The following is a 19,509-nucleotide window of genomic DNA, read 5'->3' as shown; positions in this document are numbered from 1 at the left end:
AGATTTCTATTAATATAGAGTTTAATTTGTGTGTGTTTCAATCTCTCTCTCATTCCTCTCAGTGTTATTGTAGATATCCCACAAGCATTATTTGTTCATTGTCGACAATGCCGAAAATGTTTAATTTCTATACAGAGATATTGATTCACGGTCGATAATAGATATGTACTAGCATATTTGCATTTTACTTATGAGAGATTTAATATAAGAAGATGGAAGTTATTCCTGATTTGCGAATATAGACAGTGCTATGATTTGTTAACCCAATGTCGATTGTCTCATCGTGCAGTCGGTATAGATGAAATTTGACACGACAATGCCGACACTAGACATTTTCATAACATAGACTTTGTGTCTCTATGCCGACATAAAAAAAAACAATGTCAATTCTTGACATGTAAAAAAAAAAAGAAAAAACGACATTGAATTCATCATGAAGACAATGCAAACAGACCTTGAAACTGGAATTCTAATTCTAATTTTTTGATATATACCCGGAAAAATCAATCAAAATATTAATCGATGATTTCATTCACAATTTTATTTTTATAGAAAGTATTAATTAACGAAATTTCTTTAGATTCGATGATTAATTAAAAAAGTAATGGAAGAAAGAAGAAGTTACGAAGAAGAGGAAAAGTCATCACTATGAAGAAAAAGAGAAAATATGGGATACAAAATGATTCAAGTTTTAGTTATTTTATTGTTATTATGATAAAAGACAGTATGGTTTTTTCACCCCTAAAAAGGGCCCATTTAGCCAAATTCCAGCCCTCTTTAACCAGTTATATTTGTGGTAGCATCCCCAAATGTGGTTTCTTATTTTTCTTTGAGTTTTTAGTTCTTTTGGGGTTTATTTTTATTGTCTTCATTGTAAGTGCTTCTTGCCTTCATCGTTAATGGTGATTCTCGCCTTCACCGTAGTAGTAATTTTTCCTTAATTTATAATCGCTTTTGGTTAGTAAGATTTTCAAGTACAACGACAATTTCCAATCGTCGGGTTATTCAAACCACATCTCATGAATTTTAAATAACATGCAAAACTTGAAAACGGGTACTATACAGATGATATATGCAATATAATCAATATGTAACATGTATATTTGTGGCACTGAGCTAAGATTAGTTTATATAAAATTTTAAACGTCAAAAATATGATAGAAAATGATATATTGATGATGAAGTCGCAAAGTATTATATATGTCGTACAGTTTGGTAGTTCGTAAATACGCATATAATTCGTTTTAGGTTTGAAATTCGCAAACCTAAGTCAGGGTTTCGAAGGTACGGATGATATAAACGGATTCACGAAAAAGGTATAAATTTATTAACTAGGATCATAATCACATCTTTCGGAGTAAAATAATAACAAAAACCTACGAAAGTTTTTCTCAATGGATGATGTAACACTAGTAACAAAACTTGGAGTGGTTGGCGATGTTCTAGCAACCTCCAAATTTCTATGACGCATCCAGTTTTATTCTTTCTCAATTTTTTTAATAGATAAAAGCAGTTAGTAAACCTGACATTACAGAACACCACAACTTAAATACAAGAGGAATGACTGCAAACTACTTTCAAAGATCAAGTAACAAATCTTCAACAACATAATCTTAGTTAGCAGAATCACGTGTGATAATGATCGTAACACCTGCTTACATACGGGAGAAGAACTTGGATCGTTGAGACATGATCCATAACCCTAGAACATATTTTAATTTCTTTCAGAATACAAATCCTTCCAATGATGGTTTATCAGAATTTTTGCGGATCGGAACACTTAGACTTAGAGCCTTTTGGTTTTAATTTTATTCTTTCTCAAAAATAACATATTCAGAGGAAAAAAAAAAAATTATAGCCGAGAAAAATAAAAACTTTAGTATGTTTTATTGTTTTAGCCCACCTGAACTTCCAATCCTTATTGCGAGGTCACTAAGAGCAACTGCAGTGGTGCGATCAAAACCAAAGAGTAAAGAACAAAAAAAAGATCAAAATTTGGGTTTAGTCCGTGTTCTAACGCTACGGTACTGGATTATATATGATCAGGCGGAGATATAGTGTTAGACCATATGTTATGCGGGCGTATAATGTACGACTGATAAGTAGCCAGGCGAAGTTATAAGGTGATCCATACACAACAACTCATGGAACGGGGACTATACAACCGCCCCACATGAAACGTACATTATACGTTCGCCCGTTAACAAGCGTACATTTTAAGTTCGCTCGACTATATTTGGGTTTGGTCTTGGTCCCGGACCAAATATAGTCTATGATTTGGTTATAGTCAGGCTTTTGCTCTTTAGTCCGTCCCACTACGTCTCGTTGCTAGATCATATTTATGGGTTTGATCGCCCACTGTGGTTGCTCTAAGTACCTATATGTACTTAGAGCTGTAACTGGTGGTTCAAGTAATAAGGTGTTGCTGGATTGTTTACTAATGCTGGAGTTGCTTGTCATTCCACAAGACTGACAAGCTCAGCACGTTAATGGGCTTATGAGCTTTGGTTAAGGCCTGAATGGTAGATGTGGGATGTATGGGCTTGGTGGACTACTAGTGGATGGACTTTGAAGACTTGGATCTTAGTTTAGAGAAAAGCTACAAAAAGGAACGTTTTCTCCTTCCTCTTGATATCAGGTATTTTTTACTTGGAGTATTGGAGAGCGGCGATTAGGATTTGTTTTCATTTTGTTTTCATCTTTTTCATTTGATTATTAATTATGATGAACTTCATAGTTATGAGTAGCTAAATACAATCATTGGTTATGGGATAATAAGTTGATTTCATCAAACATGTTATATGTTTCAATGAATTAGTTTTGTCTCAAAAAAAAAAAAAAAAAAAAAAAAAAGATCGCCCACTGTGATTGCTCTAAGTACCTATTTTGAGAGTGGCATGCCACTATGTCCAGTGCTCCCCATCATTTGATATCCCAGCAGGGCTATAGGTACGTACTTTGTTAAAGGGTAGAGTGTGGGCAGTATTTTTGAGCCCTAGAATCAAGATGGTAAGTGTACATTGACCATTGACTGTACGATGCAGAATTGACTGATATAGTCTGAACTTAAACATGGTTGCTCTGACAATATATATCATTTGATCTCCATCAGTTAAAAAAAGGAAAGGAAACAACCATTTCAAAAATAGTACTCCATTTTGACTGTCAAAAACTCGTTAGCAAAAGATTTCTCATATCTGTTTGGTTGGATTTTCAGAAAAGATTTTCAAAATAACAACCACAACGAATCAAAGAAGAATTTTCTGTAATAAAAACAAGATACGGTAATCAACGGCAAAAGAAAGATCAAATCTATAAACCTATAAACAGAGTAACTTGCAGAGTTTTTGAGTCAGAAAAAAAGATAAATCAAGATACCCCTTTTATTGTCTTAATGAGAGCAAGAAACATTAATGGTTTGAATCAGAGCAAAAGGTACAATTTTTATACAGAACCCTCTTCTTCTTTCTTTTTTTTTGATTTGAGGAAGTTAAAAATGGATAAATGAGTAGTTATTGAAAAAAATGAACAGTTGCAGAGAAGGGGTAAAAGAAGGAAATTGAAAGAGATTCACGAGATTGTCAGTTTTTGCTGATGAGAACAACACTTCACTACTACTGAGGTGGTGCCCTGGTTGTGCTATGGTATCTTTCTTTCTGTACAAAAAATTTAAACTTTTATTTCTCTCGTTCAAAGTGAGAGAAACCAAAAACAAAATCTGGGTTTTTTTAAAAAATTACACTAATGGGGTTAGTGGGTTTTTTGTTTTCTTACTTAAACTGTAATTTTTTTTCTTGATTAAAAAAAATTGCTCTGTTTTGGTCTGAGGTTTTTGTGTTTAGTTAATTAAGGTTTAGAGTAATCTAATCTAATCTTTGCTCTGTATCTTTCTGTAGCATCTTTTCTTGTCTTATAATGCAGTTATTCACGAGTCTTGACAGGTTTTTTTTCCCAAATTTTCCGAGTTCTTATTTTAGACTTGTGGCTTTCATATTCTATCTCCCTCTGACTCTCTCTCTCTCTATCTCTCCCTATCTCTCTACTCTGTCATTATCAGAGTAGTCTGTTTGAAATATGGAAGACGCAATTCATAAATAAGAGTAGTAGTCTATCTTAATTCTGATAGCAACACTTAAGATTTCATTTTTGAATTTTTTTTTGGGTATTTCTAACTGAAAAACTCTGTTTTTGGTTCTTCATCAGAGTTTGGTTGTATCAAGATAAAAAAATGGGGAAAGCAACAAGATGGTTTAAGAATTTTTTAGGAATGAAGAAAGAAAAAGATAAGAATTTCTCATCAAATTTGAGTGATCAGAGAGATAAGAAGAGATGGAGTTTTGGGAAATCAGTTAGAGATTCAGTTTGTGTTGGTCATTTTCCGGAGAGTAATTATAACAATCCGGTTGATGATAATGATGAAGAAACAGAGACAACAACCACAACAGCAACATGGGTCAAATCTTCTTCTTATTACAGTGAAACAGAGAATGAACAAAACAAACATGATGTTGCTGTTGTTAGACTTACTAGTCATGGTAGAGGTACTTTGTTTAATGGTGTTAATGAGAAATGGGCTGCTATTAGGATTCAAACTGTGTTCAGAGGCTATTTAGTAAGTACAATATGATTCTCATTTTCATTCTTTCTTTTGAGATTTGGTTTCTTGATTTGGGTTATTCTGATTAGTACTTGATTAGATCCAGTTGAATGAATTGAGTTGTGATTTTGATTACAGGCAAGGAAAGCATTAAGAGCACTAAAAGGATTAGTGAAGCTGCAAGCACTTGTTAGAGGTTATTTAGTTCGAAAACAAGCTGATGCAACTCTACATAGTATGCAAGCTCTTATCAGAGCTCAATTAACTGTTCGATCTCAGAAAGCCCGTCAGCAACTCAATCAAGAACAAAGACCTTACCCGGAATTCCGGCCTCGCCGGTCCACTGTAAGATCAAAATTCACTTTTTCTTACTGTTATTATGGAGCATTAGCTTAATGTTGAATGTGCAAGGTTGTTCGGGAATTGGGGTTGTTCTATTTCGATTTTGATTTTGTACTGAATTCTTATGTGTACTTGAATTTCAGGAAAGATATGATGATGCAAGAAGTGAGCACACTGCATCAATTCATAGCAGGAGACTATCAGCATCACTTGAAGCTGCGATTATTAATAATACATTTGAAGAGACTCCTAAGATTGTCGAAATCGATACGTGTAGGCCGAAGTCACGGTCTAGGAGAACACCAAACAATTCAATATCAGAGTACGGGGAAGACCCGTGTAATCCAGCGCCGAGAATCGATTCTCCAAGATTGCAGGCATGTCCAATTCCAGCAAGAATGTCAATACCGGATTGCAGGAATTTCCATGAGTTCGATTGGGCATTGGCAGCCGATGAGTGCAGATTCTCCACTGCTCAGAGCACTCCCCGGTTTGTGAATTCCTGCGCTCCGGCCACGCCAGCGAAGAGCGTTTGCACGGAGAGGTTGTTTAGACCGTACTCGAATTTCCCAAATTACATGGCAAATACACAATCGTTCAAGGCGAAAGTTAGATCGTACAGTGCTCCTAAACAAAGGCCTGATACAGGTTCAAGGAAGAGACTATCATTAAGCGAAATTGCGGAATCGAGGGCTAGTTTAAGCGGAGTCCGAATGCAAAGGTCTTGTTCTCAAGCTCAAGAAGCCATTAGTTTCAAGAATGCTGTAATGGGTAAACTTGACAGGTCTACCGAATTTGCTTGTGACATTGAAAGGGAATACTTTCAAAGGAGATGGTGAGGAACTGCAAATTCTCTTTGCTTTCTTCCAGTGTAATCAATTTTTAGAATCAAAAACACAAATTTTGTGTGTAAATTTGAAAATCTTTGATCTTGTGAAAATGGGTTCAACAATTGTTAACTAATTTCTGTTGTTATGGGGCCCAGAAAAAAACCATCATTTTCAATAGGGAACAAATGACCGTGGCCTGTGGGTGGTAGTTTTTATTTTATCTTGAATGAGTCCAAATTGTGGATGATAATTGGATTTGCAGAAGGAGAAGAAGAAGAAGAAGAACAAATGCATGTTAAAATTCTGTTTCTAAAAAAGTTTGATGTGTGTGACATAAAGATTGGGTGGCATGTGAAGGATGGAACCTTTTGAGCCAGGGATGGTGGCTCTACTTTGAAATGACTGTTAAATTATTCTTCTCTGATGTGGTAGTAGAAAAAAACAATACCTTAAGAGATTAGATTCCTGTATCATGATCCCCCACCATAAAAATATATGATTGAGGTGCAGTCATTTCTCATTTTTAAAAGTTACTGTGTTGATGAAATTTTTGAAAAAATATAGTTTAAGAAACTTATAACGGTTACTTGAACATTAGAAAGAAATCAAGGTAATAGTTTATAGTAGTATTTTATTATAAAATTCAGAAATGAATACAAATTATTTATGAAAAGGAAATTACTAACAGGCTGCTACAAGTGTTACTAAATTCAGACTCCTACAGGTGTTACTAAATTCTACCTGAGACTACCAAATCCGATATGATTGAAGAGCAATTTTTACTAAGTACAAATAGCTCAGTGGTATCCCATCAATTCCAGTAATGAGGAAGTCAGGGGTTTAATCCCCGTCGCCGTAAAGGTTTGTAATAGATTAGTTGTATAGTGAGTTTAGCGGTGTTGGGTCTGGCAGTGGGGCCAGTCCAACTGACTGGGTTCAGATAGGAGCCTGGATCCGGCTTTCGCGTATCAAAAAAAAAAAAAACCTTTTGTAAAATTTGATAACCTCCTGTACCAAGCTTTGAGCTTGCTCTTTTCCTTTTGATTGTCTATGCATGAGATAACCGAAGAAAAGGTAAAAATGTACAGGGGTGCATAGATTTGGAATCAGAGGAAAGGAGTGTAATTTCTCTATTATATGGTTAGAAAAATGTGTGAACATACGGTAGTTTTGCACGAGCGAAGAAAAAAAAATGCTAACAAGGGTAACGATTTACTTGGGAGTATATCAAATTTCGTATTGGACAAAACATTATTTGCTTTTGGAATGATAAACCCCATACAAACCGGTATCCCTGTTAGCAGTCATGAGAAAAAATTTGGAATTTTTCTATACAATGTCTTTGGACTTTGGATACATGGCTTCATTTTGTTAGTAAATGTCACGGAAGACTGGACACTAGATTTTCAAATAAAAGTGAGATTCCGACCTATCCGTGCGGTAATAGTTGAAATCAAAAGATAAAAAATTAAGCTGTCTAGCACTCTAGATCTTAGGAATTAGGAGTGATGTAACTTGTAGTCCCTTGGTCACAAATTTTTACCATGAATTTTCTATCCAAAATGATTAGTAACTGATTTGACAGACTTCGAGAAAATGCATTGCATTCCCTTTGCAAGCTTACATCATTCGTCATCCACTATCCCACACGACGAATATATGGGGAACATGGGCAATTTCGCCGCTCGGGCCAATTTTAGAACATGGGCAATTTCGCCGCTCGGGCCAATTTTATCCTTCACTCACTGAATCGTACTATAATTTACCGTGTATTAAAAAGTCGTGGTGCCAGCTTCATGGGTTCTCATTTTACTGACCAACATTCTTCCGATTTTAAATGTAAAAGCAAGGTCCACAATTGCAATTTCAGATCGCCCTTTTTCCGTTCTATGTATGGCTGCCGCCGATTCGGTGATAGGAACCGAATTGTCAACCAATAAACCCGAAAGTCGATCAATGCGATCTTAATCTTAGTTTAGTTCATCAAACATTTCAAATGACATTATTATCACACGGGCATATTAGTCTCGAAAGTCCAAACTCGGTTGACTTGGGTAATTTTTTAATTTATTTATCTTAGTAGCGTACGAAGAACCTAAAACATTTAAAGATTACACATTAGTTTAATACATGCAGGTCCTAGTATTTTTAAAAGAATTCACCGTTTCCAAGTTTAGAATAGTGTCTACACATAATGAAATGTCTTTGGGAAAAACTTTAAAAATTCTTCGGTTAAGTATATGATTTTTGATCAAGGGGCTGGAAATTTTAGTTTTAAGAGAAACTTGAATGAACAGGAAACGAGAGAAGTTGTGAATTTACTTCATCTGCTGGATGGCTTTGTTGATACAGTACATGATAGTGTTAAGGATGATTATAGAAAGTGGAATTTTGCAGCTGGCTTTTCATTTGCTAGTTGTTATGCTTCGATGGATGTATATGGTTTTTTAGTATTTCCGCACAGGTCTGGAATCCTAAAATACCTTTGAAGGTGGCTTTTTAGCGTGGTGTCTGTGTTATAAGGGAGCCCCAACTCTAGATTATTTGCAAAACGCTGGTAAGGTAAACTCTAGTACGTGCTTGTTCTTTAATGTTTACCAGTAAACTCAACCAACTTTTCATACTTTGCTCGGAGACTATGAAGATATGGAAATATTTCTTAGAAAGTTTTGGAGGTGAAATGGGTATTTTCTGAGAGCATACAATCTAATATTTAGGAATGGTCTAACAAGAAGAGCCGTAAAATGATAAAAACCATTTGGGGTATATTTCCTTTTGCAATCTGATGGATTATTTGGACGGAACGTAATTGCCGGTTCTATAAAAACAAGAGAATAAATTTCAACTAGTTAATAGTGTTTGTTAAACATACCCTTTATAATTGGGTTTTTGAATGCTAGGACTTTTTAGGGTTACTCCTTGAGTACCCTAATTTGCAATTGGGAAGTTGTATCTTATAACAACTAAAAATTTGCATTCTCTCGTGTTTTTGACTATTTCTCATTATTTTGATGAGTATTAGTCCTTTTCAATATATCGTCATTTTCCTTTCAAAAAAACAAAGCCAATTTCTAAAATGTTAATAAGAAGTTGCTTTTTGAATCCTATAAAAGCAACAGCCTCATGTGGAAAGTGACATATATGTCTAACAAGAGGTGAATGTTCTTCACTGCCTCCCATCTTCCGTCTCAGACACTAAGTGAGAGGAACCATTCTTGGATACAAGAGGTCAAGATTAATGGCTGTTCTCATTGTCGATGCATTTGGCCAAAAGTTATCAGGCCTCATGGTAACAGTGGTGTTGTTTTCCCATGTTGATATGTCATGTTTATTTTATGCAGGACTGTTTTAACTTATTTCAAATTTGCGCCACCTCTCTTTCAACGGCTTCTGACAGTAGATTTGGGCGCACAACTAACAGAAGAGGTTTGAAATTCGTTTCAAATTCGAAGAAAAGGTAAAAATGTACAGGGGTGCATAGATTTGGAATCGGAGGAAAGGAGTGTAATTTCTCTATTATATGGTTAGAAAAATGTGTGAACATACGGTAGTTTTGCACGAGCGAAGAAAAAAAAATGCTAACAGGGGTAACGATTTACTTGGGAGTATATCAAATTTCGTATTGGACAAAACATTATTTGCTTTTGGAATGATAAACCCCATGCAAACCGGTATCCCTGTTAGCAGTCATGAGAAAAAATTTGGAATTTTTCTATACAATGTCTTTGGACTTTGGATACATGGCTTCATTTTGTTAGTAAATGTCACGGAAGACTGGACACTAGATTTTCAAATAAAAGTGAGATTCCGACCTATCCGTGCGGTAATAGTTGAAATCAAAAGATAAAAAATTAAGCTGTCTAGCACTCTAGATCTTAGGAATTAGGAACCGAATTGTCAACCAATAAACCGATCAATGCGATCTTAATCTTAGTTTAGTTCATCAAACATTTCAAATGACATTATTATCACACGGGCATATTAGTCAGTCTCGAAAGTCCAACCTCGGTTGACTTGGGTAATTTTTTAATTTATTTACCTTAGTAGCGTACGAAGAACCTAAAATATTTAAAGATTACACATTAGTTTAATACATGCAGGTCCTAGTATTTTCAAAAGAATTCACCGTTTCCAAGTTTAGAATAGTGTCTACACATAATGAAATGTCTTTGGGAGAAACTTTAAAAATTCTTCGGTTAAGGATATGATTTTTGATCAAGGGGCTGGAAATTTTAGTTTTAAGAGAAACTTGAATGAACAGGAAATGAGAGAAGTTGTGAATTTACTTCATCTGCTGGATGGCTTTGTTGATACAGTACATGATAGTGTTAAGGATGATTATAGAAAGTGGAATTTTGCAGCTGGTTTTTCATTTGCTAGTTGTTATGCTTCGATGGATGTATATGGTTTTTTAGTATTTCCGCACAGGTCTGGAATCCTAAAATACCTCTGAAGGTGGCTTTTTAATGTGGTGTCTGTGTTATAAGGGAGCGCCAACTCTAGATTATTTGCAAAACGCTGGTAAGGTAAACTCTAGTACGTGCTTGTTCTTTAATGTTTACCAGTAAACTCAACCAACTTTTCATACTTTGCTCGGAGACTAGGAAGATATGGAAATATTTCTTAGAAAGTTTTGGAGGTGAAATGGGTATTTTCTGAGAGCATACAATCTAATATTTAGGAATGGTCTAACAAGAAGAGCCGTAAAATGATAAAAACCATTTGGGGTATATTTCATTTTGCAATCTGATGGATTATTTGGACGGAACGTAATTGCCGGTTCTATAAAAACAAGAGAAGAAATTTCAACTAGTTAATAGTGTTTGTTAAACATACCCTTTATAATTGGTTTTTGAATACTAAGACTTTTTAGGGTTACTCCTTGAGTACCCTAATTTGCAATTGGGAAGTTGTATCTGATAACAACTAAAAATTTGCATTCTTTCGAGTTTTTGACTATTGCTCATTATTTTTATGAGTATTAGTCCTTTTCAATATATCGCCATTTTCCTTTCAAAAAAGATAAAATGAAATGTCTTTGGACTAAGAAAGTTGACTTGGGTCTAATGGGTTTCTGGAAGAACATGTCAATGGAACATGGAAGAATAGATTTGCACAAACTTTTTTTTTTTTGCTAAATCGATTAATTATATTACCAAATCACCACAATTACAACCAAAATCATTACAATGTAACTCAGAGGCTACATGAAAAAACTTAACAGAATTGGAAATATCTGCCAGATGGCCACTCCAATCTCGAAAAAAAGAGGGTCTGGCAGAAAATCTTCTAACCTGACCATTACCAAGCATACAACCCTTCTTAGATAAAAGATCTGCATGGAAATTAATCTCTTTATAGACATGACATAATTCAAGGAACGAATAATCATCGCGACAGCACAATCCAGGGGAGAAAACCAAAACGAAAAGAACCAATAATAGTTGTCGAGTCAGACTGCTCCAATATATTTAGCCATCCATTTTACACAGCCTACTCCAATGCCTTGACTACAACAATCACTTCAACAATGAAGTTAGATGCAACTTCAATTCCTCCAATTTCAGAAACCATTGATAGAGCATTGCTCAGTCGAAATCACAAGTGTTGCTATCTAAAGCTTGTTGTCAAAACTATATCTTGATTTCTAGTCTACATTTAGTCAAGTCTCGGATTATGATAGAATTGTGTAGTTGAGTAACAGACATCAATGCGTTCTACCGTTTGAAGACGAATATCAACTGAAGCTTTTGAAGAACTTCATCAACCAAAGGTAAGTGAAGAACGAACCACATATTTCTCAAGTTTTCACCTTTCTATCTATGAGACATTGTTGCATGACTAAATTAAACAGTATATATGCATAACATAAATTTCGAGTCAAGTGTATCTTGATTATCGTTCTCGAAATATGCTAAGCTTAAGAACATTTGTTCATACTTGATGAATTTGGTTAAGCACAATTTAATGTTTATGACATAAATATGATTCAAAATTTAATCATTTGAAAATAGCGTGGAACAGTGATATGTGTCACTGATGTTATTCGGGAATGTTTCAAATCAATTATTAGAGAGATATAGAACTACTGTAAATATGGATACAGGAAAGTATGCATACCAGTTCACATACTGAGAGACTGTTATAAGTCTAGAGTCGCAGTACATGTACCCGCGTATCTATAATTCGGAAAAAACTTTTTGGTACACATACTCGGTATCCATACCATAAAAATTATGTTGACTTGTGAACCAGAAAGGTATGCATACCTAGTATGCAAACCGAAAAAGATCTGTTGGTTTCTAAACCGAAAATGTACGCATACCTAGTATGCAAACCGAAAAAGATATGTGTGTTCCTGAACCCATTTTTTTCTTAAGGGTATACATACCCGGTACACGTACTATGACAAAAAATATCTACGAACAGGTATAAAGTACACGTACTTACCATGTCGAATATTTTCAGATGCATCAGAATTATTTCTATGAGATAATCGGCATTTGAAAAACTCTTTAAAAACAGTATCTAGACATGGTTGATCACATTTATGACTCAAGGTTAAAATCTTAAAGTGTTATATGAAAATGGATAAGTTTATCGTTCTATTGGCTAGTTTCAGCTAACCTTTCATGAACAAGTCTTTGCACACGATTCGGTTATGGTTAATCCTAACCAGAGTGTATATTTTGTTATGTTAATCTCAAGTCAAGTTTTTCATCTAAAGGAGATATTGATTGCTTGATTCTAAAGCTACGTTAGCTTAAATCTAAAGCAACCTTGATCTTGAAAATATCTATAAGGAAAACCTCAAACAACTGGGTTTTTTGAATCCCTGACACTATTCTTATGTGTCCTAGTTGTAAACTAGAGTCGTTTATCTTTATAACTGAAATATCACAGGTTGTACGTTAAAATCAATTCAAGTAGATAAGTCCATCGCAATTGTTGGATACGACTTGATTGACTCTTGGATATTGATCTTTGGAATCGTCCAAGTACGCTCATGCTATAATCAGGTTCACCGACTTATCTTTGTTTACATTCTTATTGTGAGAGAAAGAGATATAAGCTCTTCATACAATTCATGATTAAGATTCATTAAGTTGAACTCTCTGAATTGTTTGAGTTTAGTCCATACAGGTTTTCTAAGAAAAAGTTGGTGGCGTATTGTGGTACCCCTTGTATTCAACAAAAACCCGTAATTCCTGGATTGCCTTGAGCAAGTTCATCACAACAATCGAGTACACAACCTGGTTTGGTAATGTAACTAAGTATTCCACCACCTTAATAATTTTAACTGGTTTGCAGTTCACCCCGAAAGATTTTATTAGTATCATATAACTATTAACAACAAAAAAAATAAAAATATCACATTAGCCTATTAGGCTAGCTAATAGACTATCTTAGATAAAACTTTGGTCCTGAAAATTCAATGTTTACATATCATTTTAATGATATTTCCCAGAAATTGTTTTTTAATTTTTCCATCTTCTTAACTAAGACTTCCAAAATATACTACCTCCTTTTAATTTGGACTTCGTCGTCGGAGAAATAAGAGAATATGCATGTGCTTGTGCAGCAATGGTTAGATCATTGAGTGCTTGATGGGATCATGAAAAGCCTTCCAAAATATCTACTGATTTTAATTACAGGATAATAAAATTAGAGGCTCGCTCCTCCCCATAGATATCTAAATTAATAAGGCAATCTTTTATCTTTGATCGTCAAACTTAGAAGATATATTGAAGGCTTACTTACTACAAACCGCTAGGAATCACTGAAAAACTAGTACATAATAACACAAAGACAAAGAAAGCATTAAATTAAACTTACGTTATAAAAATGTTATTTAAGTTTCCCATTACAAAGTCCAAACAAAATCCCCTTGGTTCTAATAAAAATAAAGATGTTTAGTTACAGTCATGTTACATACTATTTGATTTGATGTATATACGTATCTGTCAAGTATCGGCTTGTTGTTAATTTGTGTACGTGATGTCAAGTATTAGTTTTATTGGATCTGTGTCAGGTGGGTATGTTCAGAGTTCTCTTCGTATTAGTCTGTAACTCCTCTTTTTAAAGTCAACATAGCAAACACTTTTATTTGATTGATTATGGTATCAGAGGTAAAACTCTAAAGGTTTCACTTCTCAATCCTCTTCTGCTGCAAAATAAACTCTAATCATTAATCTATATTTGATCATCAGTTCAATCCCCAAAATTCTCTTTACTTAACCCTAAGTCTCAATTTATTTTCTATCGCGATGTCGTCTTCCAATTGTTTTCAACAATCCATCATAAATATCCCATTACATATTTTGTCGAATATCATTCCTATTAAACTTCAAGAGAACATTATCTGTAAACCATTGATTGTCCATGTTCTTAAAAAATTCATAGTTGAAGAACTTGATACTAGTGAATTAGTCTGTCCTCCTCGTAATCTAGTATCTAGTGAAATTAATCCAGAACATATTAAACGACAAGATGAAGATCAAACACTTATTCTTCATATTTATGGTTCAAGTTATGCGTCTATCATATTTCATGTTGCTGGTAGTTCAACTTCTACTGAGCTTCAGATAGATCTTGAAGAGCGTTTTGGTTCAAATTCTACTGCTCATTCAATTAAATTATGCACTAAGTTCAAAAATCTAAATAAATGGTCATCTTCAAATCATGTGAATGGAATTAAACAGATACTGATCAACTCTCAGCTCATTTCTAAACAGGGTTCACAAGTTTTTGTACCTAATCATGAATTTTATCTCAATGACATTCTACGTGTACCTACTGCCTCTCATAATTTTCTCTATGTGCATAAATTCGCTAGAGATAATCATTTTTCTCAAACATATAGCTCTGAATTGTTTCTCATGAAGGATCTTTCCATAGGGAGGATCATTTATCAAGGTATAAGTAGTTGTGATTTATACCCCTTTCACTTCAGTCCAGTTAATATAGTTCAAGCTATTTTTAGTGCCAAAGCTTCAATTTATATTTAGCACAAACGACTTGGACATCCCTTATTTTATTCTTTGGATTAAGTTTGCAAGGATCTTAACTTGTATGACATCTCTTGTACACCCTTATTTTGCAAAGATTGTCAACTAGCTAGGAGTGATAAGAAAACCCTTCAGTTTAACTAATTTTGTATCATCTCATCCTCCTGAGATGATACATAGTTTAAGGTCATGTACCAGTTTTTTCTTTTTTTGGCTTATGTATACTATGTTACTATTATAGATAACTACACGAAATTTTGTTGGATATATCCTCTTTCAGTCAATTCTGACTTTCAAACAATTTTTATTCATTTCAAGACCTATATTAAGAAGTCTGTTGCAGTGGAAAATATGGAGAAAGTAAAGAGACAATGAGATATTTCTATTGATCAGGATAATAAAGTTACATGGATACAATATCCTTTATATATATATGTAAAGGGAAATCCTAGGTTCCTAGTTGGGCCGCACATCCGTGGGTTGTAAGCCCTACAACACTCCCCCTTGTGTGGTCCAATAGAACTCCGTATACAGTGCTTCATATAAAATTCTTCGAATATAGTTCTTCAAATGTTGTCCTCTCCTTGGTGACTTGTGCCGAAATCAATTTCCTCGTTAAAACTTTGATAAGGAAAATACCAGTGGGGAAAACCTTGGTACAACTCTTCACATGTAGTACTTCACATGTTGTCTCGTACTTTACATGTAGTTCATCACATGCAATACGATCTTCAAAGATCGACGAGTCTAAGTTAATTGTCTCGTTAAAACTTCGTCAGGCTAACTCAGAGGGACAAAACATGAACTAAATAAAAAGAGTACAATATTAAGTAAACTTAGAACATAGTTGGATGCATATACGTTGCCTCATTAAAATCTTGACAAGGAAAACCCAGTGGGATAAAACCTTGACGAAGGGAAAAGAGTACAACGTGACAGATGCAAGTAAAGGTGATCCGTTGCAGATGATCACTTTGCTCCGCTGAAGTTGACTAGGTGCTTCACAACTCCTAAGGCAGAAGATCCTCATGGGAAAGACAATAACCTTAGCTGGGAAATTACATTCCCGGTGTTTGTTGTTGTCTCATTAAACACCTTGCCGAGTAACAAAACCCTATGGGAAAAAGCAACCTCGGTGAAGGAAAAATGGTTCAACATACCATTAGATGCTCCCTCTGATGTCAGATAATTTTTATTAGTCTAATGCATTCGAAAGGAGTTTATCACACTTTACTTTGGTGACTTGAATGTTTATAAGACCATGTTGTTGATTCTGGAAGTTACGTTGCTTAAGAGAATATCGCGTTTCATTTCTTTGATTCAGATATTTTCAGTAATATCAACCGTGATCTCTGTGTCTTCAAAGTTAAACATACTTGATGTTTTTAGTGTTTTCTCGCTAAAAACCTTGTCGAGTAACAAAACCCTATGGGAAAAACTATTCTCGATCGAAGGGAAAAAGAGTACAACATATCTTCAATTTCGAAGTAAAATATGTCGACATCATATCCTTGGATCCTCCCCCTGATGTCGGCATCTCCCCCTGATTACTTTCAGAGTTGTTCCAGATAGTTCCTTTAGTCATGTACTTTTCGAAACTGAATATCGGTAATGACTTAGAAAATAGTCTACCATATCTCCCCCTGATTACTTTCGTTGGAGAAGAGATTATTGTTCCTTCATAATCAACAACCTTTGGATTGCAGTTCCTTTAGCATTCCTTTTTATGTCTTTGCAAGGATAAAACAAAATCATGTCAATGGTTACTATTAAGTACATGATTACATTCATTGTACCATTCCAAATACGTTGTGTTGGCGCTGAGCTATATCTATCTAACAAGTTCCCCGAGAATGTAAAATTTAATCGAGTATATTACGGTACTAAGTACAATAATGCGGATATTGTACTTAGATATGGGAATTTCATCCCCAACACATCTTCGTCGTCTTCCTTTAGACAAAATGGTCACTTACTAACATTGAACCTCGACTCATCATGGGAGTGCTATCAGGATGCATATCTTTATTAAATTGCCTGACAACTTTAAATATATGCAAACTGGTGGAATAATATACCACAAGCTCAGTATTCGGTCGAGCTTTCCCAGATTTTTCATCTAAAATTTGGATTTCAAATTCTTTTAAGGTCTCTTATTATATCAAGAGTACCCATCATGTCTGTATCATCGACATAGATAGCTACAATTCCAAATCAGGAAATTTCTTGTGAATATGCAATGAAAATAACTTACTTGTCTATCCCCTCCAAATCAAATAGTCGCTTAGACGGGTATACCACATCCGCCTGATTGCTTCAATCTATAAGTGAGCGTTATATCTAACTGTAAATGCACTTTGTGGTTTAGAGTCACTTGATTTAGGAAACAAAAGGCTATCAAGTACTTTTGTAAATATCTGCTATCTCTTGATTCTTTTAGAGATTCGTAACAACCACATACATATGCTGCATTTCAAGTCCTTTGAAATTACCAAGATAACTAAGTAGCGGAATGCTATAACTTTCATTACAAGAGAATAATTCCAGGGCTTTGTGAGAAACCTCGCACCACAAGGCGAGTCTTTATCCTTTAAAACTTCTTTCTTCTCATTATGCTTTGTGACAAATTAATCATGTATGTCCAATGGGATTTACACTTGGTTGGTTAGCACTACCACACCAAATACCTGTATATTTGTCAAAGACCCAAGTTTTACCTGGATTCTATAGGCCAAATATGCTCTTCGTTGACATTAAGCAACAAGGAGCTTGGTTCGATCTTATCTTGCTCTATTTTCTTAAGTGTATATGAAATTAATCATCAATATGCTCGCATGATATTTCCATTGACTCGTGAGCATTCTCATAATCCACTTGGGATGTCATTGTTCTCTGGAATCATTAAACTTCGGAGCGTCCTCCAGTTTGATTCATGGACATATTCAGAGAAAATCTTATGAGATGATTTCTGATGATATAAGTAAGTTGTTCCTTCCTCACCTACTTCCTTTCTAGGTGAGGATTGCTCGAACCAAGTGGTCTCTCCAACTTCCTTTATGGATCCACGACCTCAACCACACTTCCACTAAGTGTAGTTGCAACACCTTAGTCTACGGTGTATATCCCTTATTGAGGATTTGTAACCTTGCAAGTAGGTTTGCAGCTGGTATGTGTGATCTCATCACTTTAGCGGCATCAATGTACATTCTGAAAATCGATTATTTTTTCACTTCACATTTACATTTGTGGAGTACAATAATAAATATGAGACACAGTGGGAACACACCACGACGATTCAAATTGTTCCCTTAGAAAATACTTTTTCTTATCTCCCCCTAATGACGGGAAGACTGTCTCATTAAAGTGATAACCCGCAAATCTAGCGGTAAGAGATCTCCTGCCAAAGGTTTTAAAATGCGGATAATTGTTGAGAGTAAATATCCAACAATATTACTTAATCATTTTCGTGACCCATCATAGTACGATGTTGACTCGTAATGGCACATATATAGTGCAACCAAAAATGCGTAAGAACAAAAATGTCAGGCTTATAACCAGTTACCAACTGGTACGCAAAAATGGTTGACTAATTGTGGGTTCTAAAACGAATAAGTGAATATGCGTATTATATTGCATATCCCCCAAGGATTTGTAGGAAGGTTGTTACGCATAACCTATCCTTAGACACCATATATAACCTATGGTGGTAGCGTCTGCGAGACCATGGGGTATATGATGCTCTTCAATGATCCTATTAAACATGCAATATCCATCAAGTCATTTTGATGTTAATATCTAGCAATAACAACGTTGGCGAGACCTTAAATTGTATAATATGTGCTAGAATTGTTTCAAAAACGCATAATTTCTTGTGAACAATAATTAATTTCAACACTTTGAATTATCCATCAGAGCCTTAAATCGCTTGAATGGACCGCGTTCTGTATGGATATGTCCACAAATATAACCTTGTTTCTTTTGAAAAAAATGGGTTGTTTACCATTTGCATCTTAGGATGGTCTCAATCCTTTTTACTAAAGAATGACTTTGTAAAATAAGTTACATGTTTTATTACTTTAAAAGCATAATGGGAGGGGAGGTGGTGTTTCTGGTACTTTAGAAAGAGTTGATTATGAGAGATGCCGTGACTTTGCATTCTTTCAATCTTTATGATTCCCATTTTCTTGTTAACTCAAATAAAAGGTTGTCCATTTGAGTTCTTTCAAAACAAAACATCATATCACAACCAAAGTGTCTTTATGGTTATGCCAAAACATGAGTGAGTCAATTCCCAACATTATATTGTCAATTATTCAAGTATTAGTGATTTACAGTTCACTAAACTAATTGACTCATTATTTTCTCTAAAATGTGATTCCTTTCACAGTCATTGGAGGTAGTTTGTAGATGCATTCCCATTCTCACGGTTAGTTTTCGTTCAATAAACATTTGCACAGACTTCGTAGAAACTTAACAAAGTGTGACTAGCTCTTGGTTCTTATAGAGCTCATGTAACTTTTACTAATTATGTAACAAAGATTGAGCATTTTTTTTTTCGTTCGGCTATTATCTGTAATGATCCAATCATCGCATGGTATTACATAAGGAAACAATTCAATAAGAAGTTTAATATATTTCCTTAAGAGCTTCGTGTAATAAGTGGTGTGGCCTTATTACGTAAAAAAAGAAAATTCATCTCATTTACTTTAGAGTGTTACAATTCATGAGGATG

The 19,509-nt window shown here is 34.7% G+C and overlaps 1 protein-coding gene across 6 annotated transcripts; it reads left to right on the top strand.

Moving 5' to 3' along the window:
• The first annotated feature begins 3,119 nt into the window (after positions 1 to 3,119).
• LOC113349262 (protein IQ-DOMAIN 14-like) lies at positions 3,120 to 5,898 on the top strand. 6 transcript variants are annotated; one of them, XM_026593200.1, is made up of 5 exons: positions 3,120 to 3,435; positions 3,533 to 3,622; positions 4,204 to 4,612; positions 4,736 to 4,942; positions 5,083 to 5,898. In XM_026593200.1, the coding sequence occupies exons 3-5, from the start codon at positions 4,229 to 4,231 to the stop codon at positions 5,776 to 5,778; spliced, it is 1,287 nt and encodes a 428-aa protein (XP_026448985.1). In that variant the 5' UTR covers positions 3,120 to 3,435; positions 3,533 to 3,622; positions 4,204 to 4,228; the 3' UTR covers positions 5,779 to 5,898. The 6 variants fall into 6 exon arrangements, with proteins under 6 accessions (XP_026448985.1, XP_026448982.1, XP_026448984.1 ...); XM_026593197.1 differs by having other exon boundaries at positions 3,533 to 3,644; XM_026593199.1 differs by having other exon boundaries at positions 3,513 to 3,644.
• The last annotated feature ends 13,611 nt before the right edge of the window (positions 5,899 to 19,509 follow it).

Source organism: Papaver somniferum, chromosome 2 (genome assembly GCF_003573695.1).
Source record: "Papaver somniferum cultivar HN1 chromosome 2, ASM357369v1, whole genome shotgun sequence".
Lineage (NCBI taxonomy): Eukaryota > Viridiplantae > Streptophyta > Magnoliopsida > Ranunculales > Papaveraceae > Papaver > Papaver somniferum.
The sequence above is the reverse complement of the archived record's forward strand: the minus strand, read 5'-3'. Positions and strand labels throughout refer to the sequence as shown.